The sequence below is a fragment of the Falco biarmicus genome, chromosome 1 (assembly GCF_023638135.1).
Source record: "Falco biarmicus isolate bFalBia1 chromosome 1, bFalBia1.pri, whole genome shotgun sequence".
NCBI lineage: Eukaryota > Metazoa > Chordata > Aves > Falconiformes > Falconidae > Falco > Falco biarmicus.
The window spans coordinates 4,428,080-4,444,361 of record NC_079288.1 but is presented as its reverse complement, the minus strand read 5'-3'; the positions used below and the strand labels follow the sequence as shown (position 1 = coordinate 4,444,361).

Below are 16,282 nucleotides of genomic sequence, written 5' to 3'. Positions count from 1 at the left end.
ACGAGGGTGACTGCAGCTGAGAGACAGGATGGAGCTGCAAGCATGTAAATTCTCTGAGCAAGAGCAAAATATTTAGGATAGATGCAGCTTAAAGGGTGGGTAAGATCCATACTGTTAAACCACTTAATTGGATTTTTATACCTTACGTCTCCCAATACCGTATTTCTGCAGTAGGTAGTAAATAACGCTGTGTAAGGAAGTCCGTATATATTAACACATCCACAGACATTTCCTAGAAAGCAGTTAGCTGCAGGATTCAAACCTCAATTTGACATTCTAATCATTCTGCCCCCGGGGACACATCACTTCGTATTTACACGTATGGGTACAGAGCTGTTTGGTGCCTGGTGTCACTCCTACAGCACAAGCAACTTTTGAGATTGGGTATCACAGAGCATGCAATTTCATTAAAAGGGCGTCATATAACCATCAAGGACTCAGAATTATGTAGCTGTTACCGGAACAGTGAGGCTAAGTCCAAGGTGCTTCACAGCACAAAGCAGAAACATGTTCATTTAACGTCTGCTCTTCTCATCCTGGCTAAGGATGATCCCATACACCCCAAGACCGACCCATTTCCATTTATCAAGTCTCAAGTTACCGCTCAAGTAACTGGTAATTCATAGACTGTATCTGCACTGCTCACCTGCGTGCCACCTGCCATGTTTAGCAAGTTTCACAGTTAATAACTCTTAACCTACCATGGTTCATGAAATGGAAGTGTATGAATTTTACATTATTAATAATGTCTTAAATGATTTAAACTGTAAAAAACAATTATCAGTCATGTTAGAATTACTGCGAAGCAAAATACACCACTGCCAAATTAAAATGCATGGATATAGGGGTAAACTTCTTTGGAAAACTATACATTTGTAGTACCACTCAAAGCATTAGACTTTCAGGTAAAGCATAAAGTTAAAAGGATAATATAATAAAGTAATAACTAGCCAACTTTCAGGTCGCACCTACAAACATTATGCGCTTCTTTCTAGTCGTAACAAAAACAGCTGCAGCAGACAATTGTAAAACACACAGTACAGAAAAAATGAAAGTACAAATCAACAATACACAAACAATAGATCAGAGGTAACTGCTGGAAGTGCAGAAAAAAAGGAGATTTATTGCAACCCATAAATATAGTTTTCATTATCTGAAGTAGTCAAATTATCAGGCTGCAAACATATCTGCCCTTAAATAAAACATTTACAGCTGCATCTGGAATGAAGCTTTGCAATGTTCATTCAAACAGGGACACCGAATACCAGCTCCTCTCATGCTTGCCTATAGAATATGCAGCTCAAGATGTTACTAATCAGAAATGAACTTAAGAGTATCTTTCTAGCCTAATGACCTGACTTTTATGTAAGAGCAAAGAGAAGCTGTACTGCAAAGTTACAAGTTCTCATTCTTTTGTATTATAACTTTTGATAAAGCAAACTACCGTAGCCACTGCATCAAAGTAATTCATGAAAATGTTGCCCTTTAGGTCTTTTGGTACATGAACTCCCAAAACAACTTAGGATGGTGTAGTTGATTTATAATCATCTTGTCTAGTCTTCCCGTCTTCTTAAATCAGCATTTAACAAGCCAGACCCACTGATTCTGCAACAAGCGGGGGAACTGATAACCCACAGTCCATCATCACATCCATCTGGAGCTAAAAGCCATCTGACCGTGAGGTCAGTCTGCCTCCCCAAGAAGATTTACTGTTTAAATCCATCACTATCTAGCTGCCTGCATAGAACTACCCTTGAACAAAAACAAGAAGGGAAGCTTGGGGTTGCATTGTACATATCTTTATAGCTGCTTTTATGCAAAAGATAAGGCTTCTTTGCAAACAAAGCACTGCTTCCCACAGAACATCATAATAATCTAAGAATTAGAGTAACTGATCTTCCTAACACTAATGAGCGAGTGAGGCACGAACTGAGCAGTGTCAACGCTCCTCACTTCTAACATGCTGTCTTGCATCAGACTGACAGATTCCCTCAGCCTTATCACTGGTGTGAGGCAATGACTGACAGCGGTGTGAATGCAGAGCTATAATATGAATATTTCATGAGTGGGCTGTGATGAGGCCCCAAAAAGATACCCAATTCAAGGAATACCAGGAGTGTGAAAAAAGCTGCACTTAAACAGGTTTCCTTCCCTTTGCAGGACAAACAACTTTCGAGCTCAGAAAATTTAGAAGACTTGCAGACTATACTGATCTCATCGTGCATAAACTATTTAAGCATGAGGAGACATTTCAGTTCAATAGGGTACCAGCAGTAGGAACAACTATTAGGAAATCCTCCATATCTTAGAACATTTACTTCATGGAGTTACTTCTTTGGGTGACTCCAGTAATATATACTGCTCATGATTTTATTTTCAGTCTTTCCAAATTCCATTTACAGCACTACTGCTGCAGTGGAGCCCAACTGTAACTTCTCTGGCTCTCAGAATCTGTCATTCATAAATTAATGACATTAAATTTCACCAGAGTCATCCTAGCTCTCTGGTTTGCTCTAATGTTCAACAAACAATTGGGATTAACAGAAGAAGGAATTGTCTATTTGTTGTTCTTTACCATGGAACCAAAGTCACCTCTCCCCCACACAGGTAACGGTGGGGTAACACCCCAACACGTGGCATGGCACAAAATGCCAGCTCACTTCCCAAACTCATTTTGTACAGGGGTTAGATCTTGAGACATAACTGACAGCAGTCATCCTCAAAAACATGTATGTAAGTATAGCCACATACTACCCCACTGACGCTCATCCAGCCATTATTAATCATTCTGTTTTCAAGTTGTTAAGAAAGGGAAAACACTTCAAAATTTACTGGAAACAATGTTTTGATGAAAACCAGAAGTAATGGATGGTGGTCAATATTACTTCCAAATTAGCTTTTGTGCAGTAACACTTTACACTCTTATATTAATTTTCATTTGAAGATCTCAACACATTTTACCCAAAAAAAAACCCCAAAACACGCAAACAATTCTGGTTAACAGTGATTTGTGATAGGTAAGGATGTTGAAAAGTCTTTTAAACTAATATATAGTTAATGCACAAATATACATATTTTTTCCCAGGCTTTTCTTTTAGATAACACATAACAGTTATTTGATTTCTTTAAATATTACCTGAGAAGCTTTGTAATAAATGAAATAACTTTAAAGCCTCAGTTGCGTAAAGCTGTCAGTGGGGCTCTGGGCTTACAAAGTAGAAACATAACAAAACACATGAACCAAAGACACTGAATTAATAGTACAGCTCTTAATTTCAACTAATTGCACAAACAAACCGTGCCTGCCAGGTTAACCTTATGTAATTAACCACTGCTCTCAACTGCCAGATGTTGCTCAACACCAGGCAGCTGTTTAAAGTGCATACTACATATCCGTGCAAGTTCAAAGAAATCACAATGAACTACAACATTTGAACAACTTCTTATAAACTCTTATTTATTAGTTAAATTAATTTTAATTTAAATCTAATTTGATTGGTTTTTTACTCAAACTTCTGACAAGCACATTTCAGCTTTCTCATATCAAATGTGTATCTTCACTGCAGATGTATCTTCACTTCACTCACAAAAAATCCCTATCCCAGAGAATTTAAGTCTTCTTTGATCAGATTTGTAGATCAGGCAGAAAATATTTTTAGGCAGTATTTTAATACAACCATGTATATGGTATAAATCCTGTACATTATACACCACAGGGTACACAAAAAATACCTGTTTCTTCATAAAAATCTATCTACCCTAAACCCACTCCACGAACAAAAGCACTTAAATTAAAAGACTGGAATGACTGTTTGCTCTTCTATCAAAAAAGATACACCAAAAACATCCATTACTCAAGCTGATCATTTTAGTTAATGAATACAGTGAAGCTGCACCTAGAGTGAAACACAGTAAGTCGAGCAAGAACATACAACTGTTAAAGGCAGGAAGTGAAAATTACTGAAGTTCCTTTAGATCACAGGTGGGAATTCAACACCCTGAATATAATGACTACTGTTGAAGTTTAGTTGCAAATAAAATTCAACATACAGCAAATCTACCACATCTTCTATGTATACAGACTAAAATTGTTTTTCTAGGCTAGATCTTACTCTCTGTGCAAGTTTTTATCTTTTATCTTATCTTACAGAATCAGTATATTCTCCAGAAAGCTCTCTTCCTGTCTTCTTATTGAGAAGAGTATAAAAGCTTGTACCATTTTCACAAAAAAATGTGCCTGTAAGATAACCACCATGGTTATGGTCAGGCATCAGATATCAGTAACATGTAGTACATGGAACACTACTTGCAGATCTGTAGATTTAGTATTTTCATATTTAGCATTTGAATGTCTATCTGTTGTGGCATCAAGGCTATAGAAATTACAGAATTAAATGTTTGTTCTGGAACTCTCATCAAAACATCATTAACCAAGGTGGTCTTCCAGATGACTGACATTTTAGAAGGTTGCTAGTACTTGGGACCAAACAGAAAGTGCTAACGTGCAAAGAGTTCCTCTGCACATCCTGCAGTCACAGGAGTACGAGCGCTTTTCCATACATGCACCCTCCAGATCATTTAGAAGCCAAATGATAAGGAAAGAAAACCATAGCTGAAGCAGGTATTCACACAAGCTTGTGTAGAAAACCAGATGAACACCTGAATGTTGCCCACAGGCAGAATGACTAGAAACTTCTCAGATACGACTAAGATCAAGAAATCACTATAGCTTCTTTTAAGCTTTTCATAGTAGTTCAAGTTCCCCTGTGGTGTGGGGGGGGGAAGGCGCCACTCCCATCTACCATTCTTAGGGTGCCCGACTGCTAATAATCTCTAACAGCCTAAGATTAGGGTTTAAACAGAAAATAGCATTTTTAAGCTACAATAGAAATATACTGTCCAATAGAAACAGCATTTCATAAACAGAAATAGAAACACATTTCATAAATACTAATTAATGCTTGCAGAAGAATCTTCCCTCAGTCCAAATCTACCACATCTTTAAAACGTTTTAGAAATCAAAGTAATAAAATGACTCAAAGCAATTCTGAAGGGCCCACAGAGTCAAACGAAGGTCAGGGGAAGCTGTAGGACAAGTTCTGGTGTGTTCGTATACGGCTATGGTACAGTTCAATGTCAAAGACAGTACCTTCTTCATTCACAGCAACATTTCACATCGTTTTAAGGATTAGCAGAGCAATGCCCTACTTTGTTTTGTTGTGTTAGAAGAAAACAGTCTCCACAGAAATAATCCCTTCCATTAATTTATCTGCTTAAAACCAGTACTTTTGAAATGCAGGTCACCAAGTATGCACAAATCCCACTGAAGTCAGTAGAAGCAGCAGATAAAAAGAAAACCAGGCCACTCAGTTCCTTGAGGTTATCGTTCTGTAACCTAGAAATATGTTTTGCTGTGGCAGTGATACCACAGGAGGTTCTTCGAGTATGAATAAGTAACAGGAAAACATTTCAGAGTGACCTGGATGTGTGATGGTGTGTGCTGACTCTGAGCAGTGTTACCCATTCCATAGAAATAATTGAAAGCTCGGTAGTAAACAAATCACAGTGCCAAGTGTCACCTGACAATAATTTTCTCTTTTCTGAGTCTTAAGTTGGAATACATATGCACCAAACTTAATTTGTAAGGTTTGATGGATGACAAAGGATGGATGGTTTGCTAACTAGAATTTACATCCTCATAATTTCTTTGGTAACACCTGGCTTTCTGAACAAAAAAGTTGACAAGATATATAATCACTCAAGCTGGAGAGAAAAAAATAAATCTATATTCCTCACTGGATAATTAGTTTAATATACATCAAGCTGTACACCTGCATTTTAGTAAAAAAGTATTTAAAAATAACTTTGGCATTAACAGCACCAGACACTTTCCTCAAAATAAGAAAAGGCCTATACCATAATTAGGCTACTGAAACCACAATCAGTAAACCAATACAGATGCAAAGCAAAATATTTTTAGACATCAGCACACGCTGCAAGCACTTGGCATATTCATCACAGTCTATGGTTTTGACAGCTATTCTCTAGCTTCATTGCCAGGCCAGATGCTAAAACTGACTATGCATAATAAAACCATTCCATGAAGAAACTCTTTGTAAAATTCAGTAAGTTACTGGACAGGGAGGAGGAAGTTTTTCAGTATAGCTGATAACAAAGTTAATACATGAAAGAGAGCTAAAAAAAAAATTAAGTTCTATCTTCTTTAGAAAGTGAAATCAAACCTACAGATCTTTTAATCTTAAACTAAATTCCAACATGTCTTCTTTAGCTACTTCTCATCAACACTGTAACTCAGTTCCAGCGACTTTTCATTCATATGCCCGTACGAACTGCAAGAGGAAAAACTGAAAACTACAGGAGGTCCACTCCAGCCACCCTCTGACTTGACTGGACTGCGAGTGGTGCTCCACATCACAACGTCCCAGCTAGGTTTTCAGACTTGATTCTCTCTGTAAAGCCAAAACTTATTTCAATATTCACAGGAACACCAGCAACCAAAATAAGCAAGACACAGTTATAAACACATGAATTTACACTCCAGGACAAAGCTGTCCATTAATTTTAGTTGTGCAAGACAAGTCTGCAGTCCCCAAACCCTAATATATTGGGGTTTTGAGTGAACAAGGAGATCTGCAACTCAAAACACATAAATGTTAGTTAACATCATGATTGAAGATGCCCTCTTTAAAACCTTCTGCTGTCTCACAGAGGTTTTCATGCGAATCAGTTAAGTGGCCAAACACCTCCAGCTGAGATAACAAGACATCTGGCTAAGGCCGGGGTTTTCCCATGCCAGGTGCAGCTCACACACACCATGTACCAGAGCACTGAAACCCATCCCATAGGCTGCAGGAGAGAGCAGACCCATGTCCTAAATGCCAGTTTAATCCCCAAAAGGTTATTTTTGAGTAAACTGACTCCATGTTAAAAGAGAAACAAGCACAGTTTGGAACGTCCACGGCTCACAAAAAATGAGGTTTCTTTTTAAAACTAGTGAGCACTGTAAATCATTACTGTATAATATTTACAGTAACTGTTTATTTACAGCTTTATTGCTTTTCTCATTGCTGTATCTGAAATGTCACCCTTTTATAATGTGTTCCCATACATTGCCAGGGCAATTCCAAGAGCTAAAATAACAAGAGACAGCATTTCATCTTACAAAGACAGGAAAGGAAGCCCTTGTATGAACTTATAAACTGAAGGAAAACAGTATTAACGTTGTGATATAAAGTAACAAAGTGCATTTATCAAAGAAAGAAAAGGCAGAGCAGAGCAGTACCCTTAAAGAAATCTATATAAAACGCAATTTGCAAATCTTCAGGCAATGTCATGTTTTTCTTGTTACCTCAATACCAAGAATTGTACGCCAGCCTTTTTCATGGGAATTTATTACTCAAGTGACATTAATAGTACTAAATAAGCTTTTCCAGTTAAATGGGTTAATCACAGGTGAGATGACTGGGACTGAGTTCACAGAAATTAAAACTAGTTCTGAAAAGGGAGTGAAGTACGGAATAGATTTCAACTTGGAAGTCACGGTGAGGACTACAGCTGGCAGAGCAAGAAGACTAGGGTAAGCGCCAAGAAAAGAAACAGAAATGGAGAATGCGAGATCAGACACTGATCTGAGGTAAGATGGCAGGGCAGGGAGACCAGGAGAGAGAAATCTAGAGAAAAAAGGGGGCGAATTCTACCTGGGCCTGAGTCTAGGTTTTTGTGTGACTATGCAAGTAAAATTACACAAAATTTAGTAATAATCTATTAGTACTACTATTTTTAAAACTTCATGAGTTGCAAAACAGTTTTCCCTACAAAATCTGAACCCCAAAGCTGTCAGGACCCCATGGAGATTTCAGTCCAACCTTATAGTCCAGACTAAGACAAAGACATGAGCACACTACCATGCTTACAGCCTGCATTTAATTCTTTCCAGTTTTCCAATGAAGTAACAACAGCAGGTATGTTACACAGCTTCATTACTAAAAGTGTTTACTTTTGAAGAAGGGGAGTGGAGCTATTATATCCAGGTGAAAAATGAAGTCTTCAGCTTTGCTTAACCTGAACTATACCCCCATATATTACAGCAGCATTTTCAGGTAACAATGAACAATCCATCCGAGAACGTAACTTAAAACTTTCCTCTTCTACGCTTCAGTATAATGGAAACAGCGAATGCCAGCTGGCCTTTTCATTGCCTCCTGATCCTGAGAATTTACAGAGCAGCACCTTTCAGAACTGAATTTTTGAAGACTTAGTTTTCCATCTCTACAGATGCAGTACACGGCACCCATTTTAAAGTACACTTTAAAATTATTACCTCTGTGAAAACAATCTGCTCAGCATGCCATCTGCTTTGCACCAGTTTCACCGTTCCCTGTGCTTTTACTGCTCCACGCAGTACCTTACAACCAACCTGGTTATTTCTGAAGAGGTTCTGTAGAGCAGTGACTTGTGCACTTTGTCTTTCACCTTTGAATTTAGGACTGTAGTCTCTTTTGGATACCAACCAACCATATGTACACAGTGCACGCTGCTATCTTTGCTCTGGAAACAGGATGATCCAAATGCTGCAGTATCTCGGTATGTAGCTGGTCATTTGTATTTGGTTGTCAACACACATACAGTGTTGGGGTCTTTTTCAGGAAGAAAACAAGCCCCCTCAGTTGTGGGGGGCCAGAGCATAGATTTTCTAGCACATGTCACTAGTTTCTCCATCCACCTACATAGTTTCAACTTCCAAGTTTCCCTGTGCTGCTTCCACCCACCACTTTACGGGAAATTCATGGTATTTTTATGTTTCAAGCATTAATAAATGCACTCTACGTTCAGGTAGGGCGTTAGGTGCGGCGCAGAGACAGGTCCACGGCCTCTGGGCAGGGTTCGGCCGCCGCAGCCCCCCGCCCCACGCAGGGCATCAACGGCAGCGCAGGGGGCAAGGGGCTCCGCCACACTGCCCGCTCCTGGCGCTGCCCCCGCAGGAGCCCCGGCGCCGCTCTCCGCCGCCGGGGGGCCTGGCCTGCGCGGGGCAAGGCCTCCCCCGGACCCCTCCGGCTCTGCCGCCCCCGCAGCACGCCGAGCCGCGCCCACCCCGCCCCGCTGCGGCCGGGGGACTCTGCCACCGGCCCCCGCCCTGCCCACCGGTCCCCCGCGGGACGAGCCCCCGCCCCAGGCCAAGCGGGCAGGCTCGGCCCGCGCCTCGCTTACCCCGGGCCTCGGCGACAGCAGCGACAGCAGCAGCAGCGCGCCCAGGCTGAGGCGGCGGCGCAGCGGCTCCATAGCTGCCCCCCGCGGGGACCCGGGGGCGGCCGGCCGGCTCCCCCCGCCCGCTGCTGCCGCCCGCGGCGTGTCCGGCGCTCCCCGCGCGGCGCGGGGCGGGGCCGCCCGGCCCGGGCCACCGACGTCACAGAGGGCCGGGCCGGCCGCGCGCAGGTACTGCGGGGCCGCCCCCCGCCGCGGGCAGGGCCGGGGGCCGTGCGGGACCGGGGGCCGTGCGGGACCGGGGGCCGTGCGGGACCGGGGGCCGTGCGGGACCGGGGGCCGTGCGGCACCGGGGGCAGCGCTGCCCCGGGGCTTCGCGCCGCTGCCGCAGCCTCCCCGTTTGCGCTGAGCCCCGACGAAAGCGGCCTGCCCGGGGGGCTCGGGCAAGGGCAGTGTTTTAAACGGCGGGGAGCAACGCTAGCCAGCTGCTGCTGCTGCTTATTCGTAAAAAAAAACCCTTACGGGTAAATTCAGGCTGAAGCAACAGGCTCCCTCCTCCAGCAGTACCCTGCCCGCTACAATTTCCCTATTGATTTTTTGCTTTCGAAGCAGATCAGGCCAAATTTATTTGGCGTAGCTCCTGTTTTGACAAAGTTACTGTTGACCCTGGTGTGCCTTGCAAGGCCTTAAATAAACGTGAAAACAAAGAAGGTGCCACTGAACCAAAACCCAGGTCCAAGCTCCTCTGAACAGGTAAAAATAAACACAAAAAATATGGAATCAAATGGAAGAAGCTTTAAAAAGAAGAAAGTAAATTTACACTGCTTGGCAAAGGCCTGGCTTTCAGATACCTATTTATAGAACACAAAGCCACTTTGTCCTTGCTACATATTGTTTGCTTTTTAATACCGATACCATTAAGGGAGCCGCAGAGCACACAGAGTACTAAGTGTGCAATATGCACGTAACAAATCAGCCCTGGCAGCTCCCCTTTGAATAAGTGTGCCTTTGATTACATGGGCAGGAGACACAGTTATGAGCTAACCTGCCAATCTGCATAGATAAAACCATGCTGGAGCTAGAACCACCACTGTGATTCAGTTCCCTGGTACTAACAGACGGCTTGCTTTAAGGTGGTCTTGGATTCTAAGCATCCCCTGTTTGAGAACCAGCAGACCACCTAACGTGCTGCTTTGTGAGTGCTGTGGCAGCAGCACACACGAGGAACACGTCCAGACCTCTGCCACGCATGCAGAAAGCCCTCGAAACCCTACAGGACGACGGTTAAGACGGGTGGTTGTAAAAAGCAGCCACAGTGTTGTGCAAGAGCATGGGCCTCCCCTGGGAAGGCAGCTGGGTTAAGCACGCAGCACTGTCCCGCCATTGAGTTTGGACGCTGGCAGGTGAGCTGCTAGGGACCGCTACCTCCTCACACACCATTTTATTAGCTTTAAGGTGAATTTCATGCCATGCTACGTTATGGAGTTTCCCAGTTGCACACACACTGCGTATGCCCCTACCAAATCATAGCCGTTTAACAGAAATGCTTCCCAGTGGCCTCGCAGGAGGCAGGAAAACTGCCGAATGCAGGTGCTGAGGCAGTGGGAAGGCCCCCGCTGCCCTGGCACCTCTCCTCAGGAGCTGAGGAACTACCTCAACGTCCGAGAGAGGTGAGCCCCTATGTTTTTAACGTTAAGCACCGTTTCTTAACAGCAGCAAAGTGCTAGAACAAACAACTACAGAAGAGTACAACTGCTTCTGGGAAGGCGACTAGAACCACTGCAGGCGCCGGGGGAGGGCAGGCTCGGCCTGGGCCTTACCTCCTTCGGCCCGGCGCCAGCGCGGCGCTCCCGCCTCAGCCGCGCTCCCGCCTCAGCCGCGCTGCGCGCGCACCAACCACCCCGCGCGCGCGCGCACCCGGACCAGCACGTGCCCCGGGGCTTGTATCCTATTGGGCGAAACGAGGGGCGGGGCGCCACCGGCGATATAAAGCAGAGCGGGGCGGGGGCTCGGCCTTTCCGACGGCGCGGCGGGCGGAGGTGAGCGTTGGTGGCGTGACGGGCGGGCGGGTGGGCAGGCAGGCCGGGCCGCGGTGATGTCTCGTGACACGTGTTAGACTGCTGACATGCATGAAGCAAACCTACTACTGAGCGCCCAGGCTGCCGACACCCGGCGGGGCGGCCGCGATACACTACGTCTGTAACCTCCCGTTTTCCCTCCGTGTCTTGCAGGGCCCGCGCGGCGAGCGGCGGCGAGCGGTCTCGGTGAATAAAGCTGTGTGCACCCTGTGAATGTGTCCGGCTGGTTGTTGCGCGCGTCCGCGTCCGTTCCCCGCACTGCCTTTGACCCGGCGGGGTGCCCTCCCCGCGGCGCCGCCGGCCAAGCTGCAGTGCCAGAGCGAAGCGCTTGTTCATAACTGGGGCTGCTCGGCCCGACCCGGGTGGCGCTTTTAAAAGCAAGTGACAGACGGCCTGGGCCTGCCCGCACGAAATGGCGGCCTGAGGCGGGGCCCCAAGGCAGCTCCTGCGCCGTGGAGCTTCAAAGCCTGATGCCGCCGGGGGTGGTCGAGGGTTGGTTTGCAAAGGGGACGCTGGTGGCTGAAGTGCCACGGCTCCGCCGGGTGTTGCAGGAGGGATGCAAGCGGGTGAGGGTGAGCCAGCAGAGAGCACCCAGTGCTGGGGGGGCCTTTGCGCAGCGAAGCCGCTTGAAACCAAAGCGGGGATCCGAGCCCGATAAGGGCTGCAGCAGGGTGGCTGGCAGGGCCTGCGCCCCTGCCCTCAGCAGCTGCACTGGTGCTGTCCTGCAGGCAGAGGCACACAGGGTTTTCTTTAGAGAAGCTGCACCTCTACACAGGCCCAGGACAGACCTGGATGTACAAGACTAGTACCCAAGTCTAGCAAAACCATAAAGGAAGACACTTAAGCTGAGAGGCTTTTGCCATTAAACCTATAGAACATAGTGTGTGCCCTTACTGCAGTGTGAGCCCTGGTAGTAATTCAAAGGTTTTCACAGTGGTAAAATGGGAAAAATAACATTGTTTTTAAAGCATGTTCCTCACATTAATATTGACTGCTGCAGTGAACTTTGGTTTCCCTACAGTAAAATTGCCCTTTCAGAGTTAGAAGAGTCTCTGTACTGGTGAACCCTAAAATCGCCACATGCCATAACTGCCAAGTACAACTCCAGGCATATAAAAAAAAATCTGAAAAACAAATGGCATGCTATGTCATCTTGGCAAGCTGCCTTTCTAATAAAGTTACCGAAACAACTTGCAGAAAATAGTGGCTAAGCACTCTGCAGAAATAAAATTTAACTGAGTAATCATTTGACATGGGATAAATTTATTTAACAAAACAAAGCAAGCAGATTGTAGTTACCCACAGTTTGAAGTGCAATATGACAATCTTGTGTAATAAGTCTAAATCTGTTTACACATTAGTGCATCTAGTCCTTTGACTTTTAGTTATTGCACATAGAAATTAAATCCTATAAAAGACCTGCGTACAAGACATGCAGACTTCATGAAAGGCAAATAATGCCTATGTAATCGGCAAACCCCAGAATATACACAGCCTGGAATGGTCAAGGAGGAGTTCAGGTAACAAATATAACCTACTAAGATTTCAATTAAAGGTAACCAAAATAGGTGTTCAAATATAGAATTAATTTTAAATATATTAAATGCTAGTTTTCTTTTTATGTTTCAGGCAAGGTGCTGTTTAAAAAACCTTCAATATAGTAGCTTCATTTAGAGATGGTAAATCATCAAGTTACACATGGAAATTTTGACTTGCATCAAATGTGACAACACAATGTACAAAAGAGTTCTTAAAAATTACTTCTAAAAAAAAGCAAATCATGTTATAAAAGGAGAGCCAAAACTCACCTTTGTAAACTAAAACATTTTCTGACATCCATGAACAGTTGGCAACACTGAGTATCAGAAAAATATTACATGTGTTAAATAGTGGATATGTAGTGTTCAAATATTGAATTTACTGCATACGTTTAGTCTTAAATCATTATACCAGATAGAAGTAAAAGGCAGTTCCCCCTCCCCCCTTGGATTTGGCCATTAATTAGCAGAAAGTCTTTAATCACAATCGGCTTGGATAACTGCAGTGCTTGGATTCCTATTCCACTAAGTCCAAAAAACCAGTGCATGGGCACCAAAATCTGTTGGTCACGGCTGTTTCCACTATCAAAGTCATCTGATGCCCGGAGCAGCACAGCTGTGACCTGAGAATTTGGTCCCATGCTTTGCGTGTAAACACAGTGCAATGGAAAAGACAGCAACAAACTCTCCTAGAAGAAAAACTCGGTGTTTCGTTGTAGCAAGAGGCTCTATACACAGTAGGGTAACTAAGTACTTCTGGTAATGTGCAGTATTGACATTTTGTGTGTGCTCATGTCTTTTATAAACATTCAGAATTAATCATGAACCAAGGTGATTGTACCTCACTATAAGGCGGCTTGCTAATGTTTGGTCTCATGGCTTTACTCATTTACAAAAAATCTGACAATCCCACCTTCACTGATAGTTGTGTGTGTTTTATGGCTACTTGCTTCCCCAGAAAAAAGCACAAGGTTCTGTATGAAAAAAAAGTAATATGTCTATACCACATTGAATCACAATATTACCTATACATCCAATTTACATTCTTTTATCCTGAAATCATTTCATATTTCGATTGCTTGACACAAGCTATTGACTGCAGAAGTGAAAGAACATAAAACAGTTCATTCTACACCTCCAACTGCCTGAGAAAGAAAAATACTCTTCCAGTTTTATAAATTCATTCCTTATTTAGGATTTTTTCCATTTGGCACACAGTTCCTTTGCTGCCAAACAACCTTTCAATGCTTTAATGCACATTAACTTAGCATGAAAACATAAGCTGAACAAAAGGTGTGTCAACAAGCTCCTTGATCTATTACAGTTAGGTTCCTCCTCCCTCCCCCAAAGAACAGGTCATCTTAGCCTCTGAGTTAAAATCCTGATGGCAGCCAGTACAAAAATAAATCAACTGCTTAATGGAATGAAACTTCATGTAGCTGAAGTACACAGGAACAATAACCAGGCAAGTGAGCACAAAGGTATGGTTATAGGCAGTCCTTGGGGCGGGGGGGAATTGCATTGTGGCACAAGTTAAGGATGAGAACTACAGCACAGTTTATAAAACCATGAGAATAACTTTTATAATACTGTAAACTGCAAGTCTTCACATGTCATGGCTGATCAGGGGCCTCCGTGCTCAGATCTTTAGGAGGGCATGTAGAGGAGCGGGGATCCATGGCTGAGTGCATTAAAGGAATATAAACATCATCCATGTTTGGCATGACAAAGATTTTCTGTGAAAAAGATGCGATTAAGTTACATTTCCATATGCCACTTGAAACCTTAGTTTTCCGATTTGTTTAGTTAAAAAATGCAACAAGTTTGCAAATAAAAGGTTCTTGAGTTCAGCGTTGTTTGAGTTAATGCCGGTACTGAAGCCGTAACCCTGTCCATTAACTCGAGCCATTTAGTTGTAAACGTTACAGTTGTAAATGAAGCTCTCTGCACTTTCCGTTCAACTGAACTAGCACTACAGGAAATGTACCACTTTTCTTAACTATGCTGCTTTCTCAGCTCTTACCCACCTACTTTTCAAACTGCTTCTAATGAAATAAGCGGTTTTGGTTTCTGGTCGATGGTACAGGTTGAGATCCAGAATGAATCTGGGCCAGTAAACAGTTTCCCTGTCCTATAAGTAATTGTAAATTTGGAGGGTTTTTTTCCTGTTTTGCACTACAGTCAACGTGATTTTTTTTAAAATTGTTTTAAAGGAAATAGTAACGGGATGCCTTACTGCCTCATCTGTTCTAAATTTTAGACAGCAGTTTGGCCCTCTATCATCTAAGAACACCTAGGATCATGTTTTTATTTAAGTACTACAAATGGTACCTATTTCAAAGAAAGGGCATTTTTGGCTCTAAAATTATTCTGACAAGTGCTAAAACAGGTTTCCATCCATGTCTACACATGGTCTTGAGACCATCCCAGAAGTCAGTTTCAGCGGAATTCTTAACATCCTTTCCACTGAACAGGGGCAGTGGAGGATACCAACTAGTTTTGAATGACATAAGGGACATGCAAAAATTTAAAAGAAACACCCCGCTAATAGACAAAAACTATCATTAGTGACATGAAAATGTAAATGAAACACACCTGAAACTCCTGTTCTAGTTTCCTCTCTATCCAGTCAGTTACGTGAACCAGAGTCACTTCTCTCTCACCAAGTTTTGGCCGAGCTTTTAACTCCAGGTAGGGAGGTCTTCGAAAGCCATACCTTAGGAGAGTACACAGAACAGGTTTTATTATAAACACTCCTACAAAGCATATACTTACGTGGCTTAACTGTCAATTTTCTCTTAATAGCAGTTCCTACCTCATTTACAACTAGTCTGTACTGCACCTCTTGCAGAACCCATTTCAGCTACACTTTACCTTTTTTTCTCAGTTGCAATCCCTTGGGTAGCACACACCTGAAACATTGCCCAGTTCTGCACTAAGTTCCTCTTACCATATTCTGTCAGTAGGTGGAGGTGGAATGTTAATTACTAGTGTTCCTCTGCACTCTTGTACTTCAACTGTTAGCAGCAATGGAGTATTGGAGACCTCTTCAATTTTCTTCTTAATAAACTCAGTCTCTGTTGCTTTTTGAAAGTATTTTGACTTTGTGATTTTATCCACAATTCTCATGATCTTACTTGTCCGATGTCCTCCTACATACCTTTAGATAGAGAGCAGAAAAAGAGCACATCAAGGTAATTTTCTTAACCCTATTGTTTGTTAAGACACCCATGAATTTCCTATAAAGTCATTAGAGTATCTGATCTAAAAATTCTAAGCAGCACCTACACCAGGACCTGCACACAGTAGCCGTATTCTGTCAGCTGTGAGTGTCTGGCAGATATTCTGTCCAGTTTGAACACTCCTTCCCACATGGCACTGGAAACAGCACTTTTCAAAACTGCAAACACACTTACATCATTTATGCCAGCAAGCTGGCATGAG

The 16,282-nt window shown here is 43.3% G+C and overlaps 2 protein-coding genes and 2 non-coding genes across 11 annotated transcripts in view; 2 read left to right on the top strand and 2 right to left on the bottom strand.

Moving 5' to 3' along the window:
* The window catches only part of ERN1 (endoplasmic reticulum to nucleus signaling 1), a 40,818-nt gene extending 28,360 nt beyond the window's left edge, over positions 1–12,458 (bottom strand). The window contains exon 1 of one of the 4 annotated variants that reach the window (XR_008822127.1): positions 11,043–12,458. Coding sequence is in view for 3 of the 4 variants with exons in the window: in XM_056340596.1 (XP_056196571.1) it covers positions 11,043–11,636 (594 nt within the window). In the remaining variant the exon portion in view is untranslated. Of the gene's footprint in view, positions 1–9,228; positions 9,407–11,042 lie in introns of those variants that run through there. The other 3 variants (XM_056340596.1, XM_056340509.1, XM_056340686.1) reach the window with 3 other exon arrangements.
* LOC130143976 (small nucleolar RNA SNORD104) lies at positions 11,312–11,374 on the top strand. The gene has a single exon (XR_008819961.1). It is a non-coding gene; the product is annotated as a small nucleolar RNA SNORD104 (small nucleolar RNA).
* On the top strand, positions 11,556–11,690 carry LOC130143989 (small nucleolar RNA SNORA76). The gene has a single exon (XR_008819974.1). It is a non-coding gene; the product is annotated as a small nucleolar RNA SNORA76 (small nucleolar RNA).
* An 85-nt stretch (positions 12,459–12,543) lies between the features above and the next one.
* Positions 12,544–16,282, bottom strand: part of TEX2 (testis expressed 2) — a 54,798-nt gene continuing 51,059 nt past the window's right edge. For all 5 annotated transcript variants that reach the window (XM_056340195.1, XM_056340372.1, XM_056340016.1 and 2 more), the window contains 3 exons: positions 15,789–15,998; positions 15,434–15,554; positions 12,544–14,574 (listed from right to left, as the gene is read on the bottom strand). In XM_056340195.1, the coding sequence (XP_056196170.1) occupies positions 14,452–14,574; positions 15,434–15,554; positions 15,789–15,998 (454 nt within the window). In that variant the 3' untranslated portion in view covers positions 12,544–14,451. The remainder of the gene's footprint in view (positions 14,575–15,433; positions 15,555–15,788; positions 15,999–16,282) is intronic.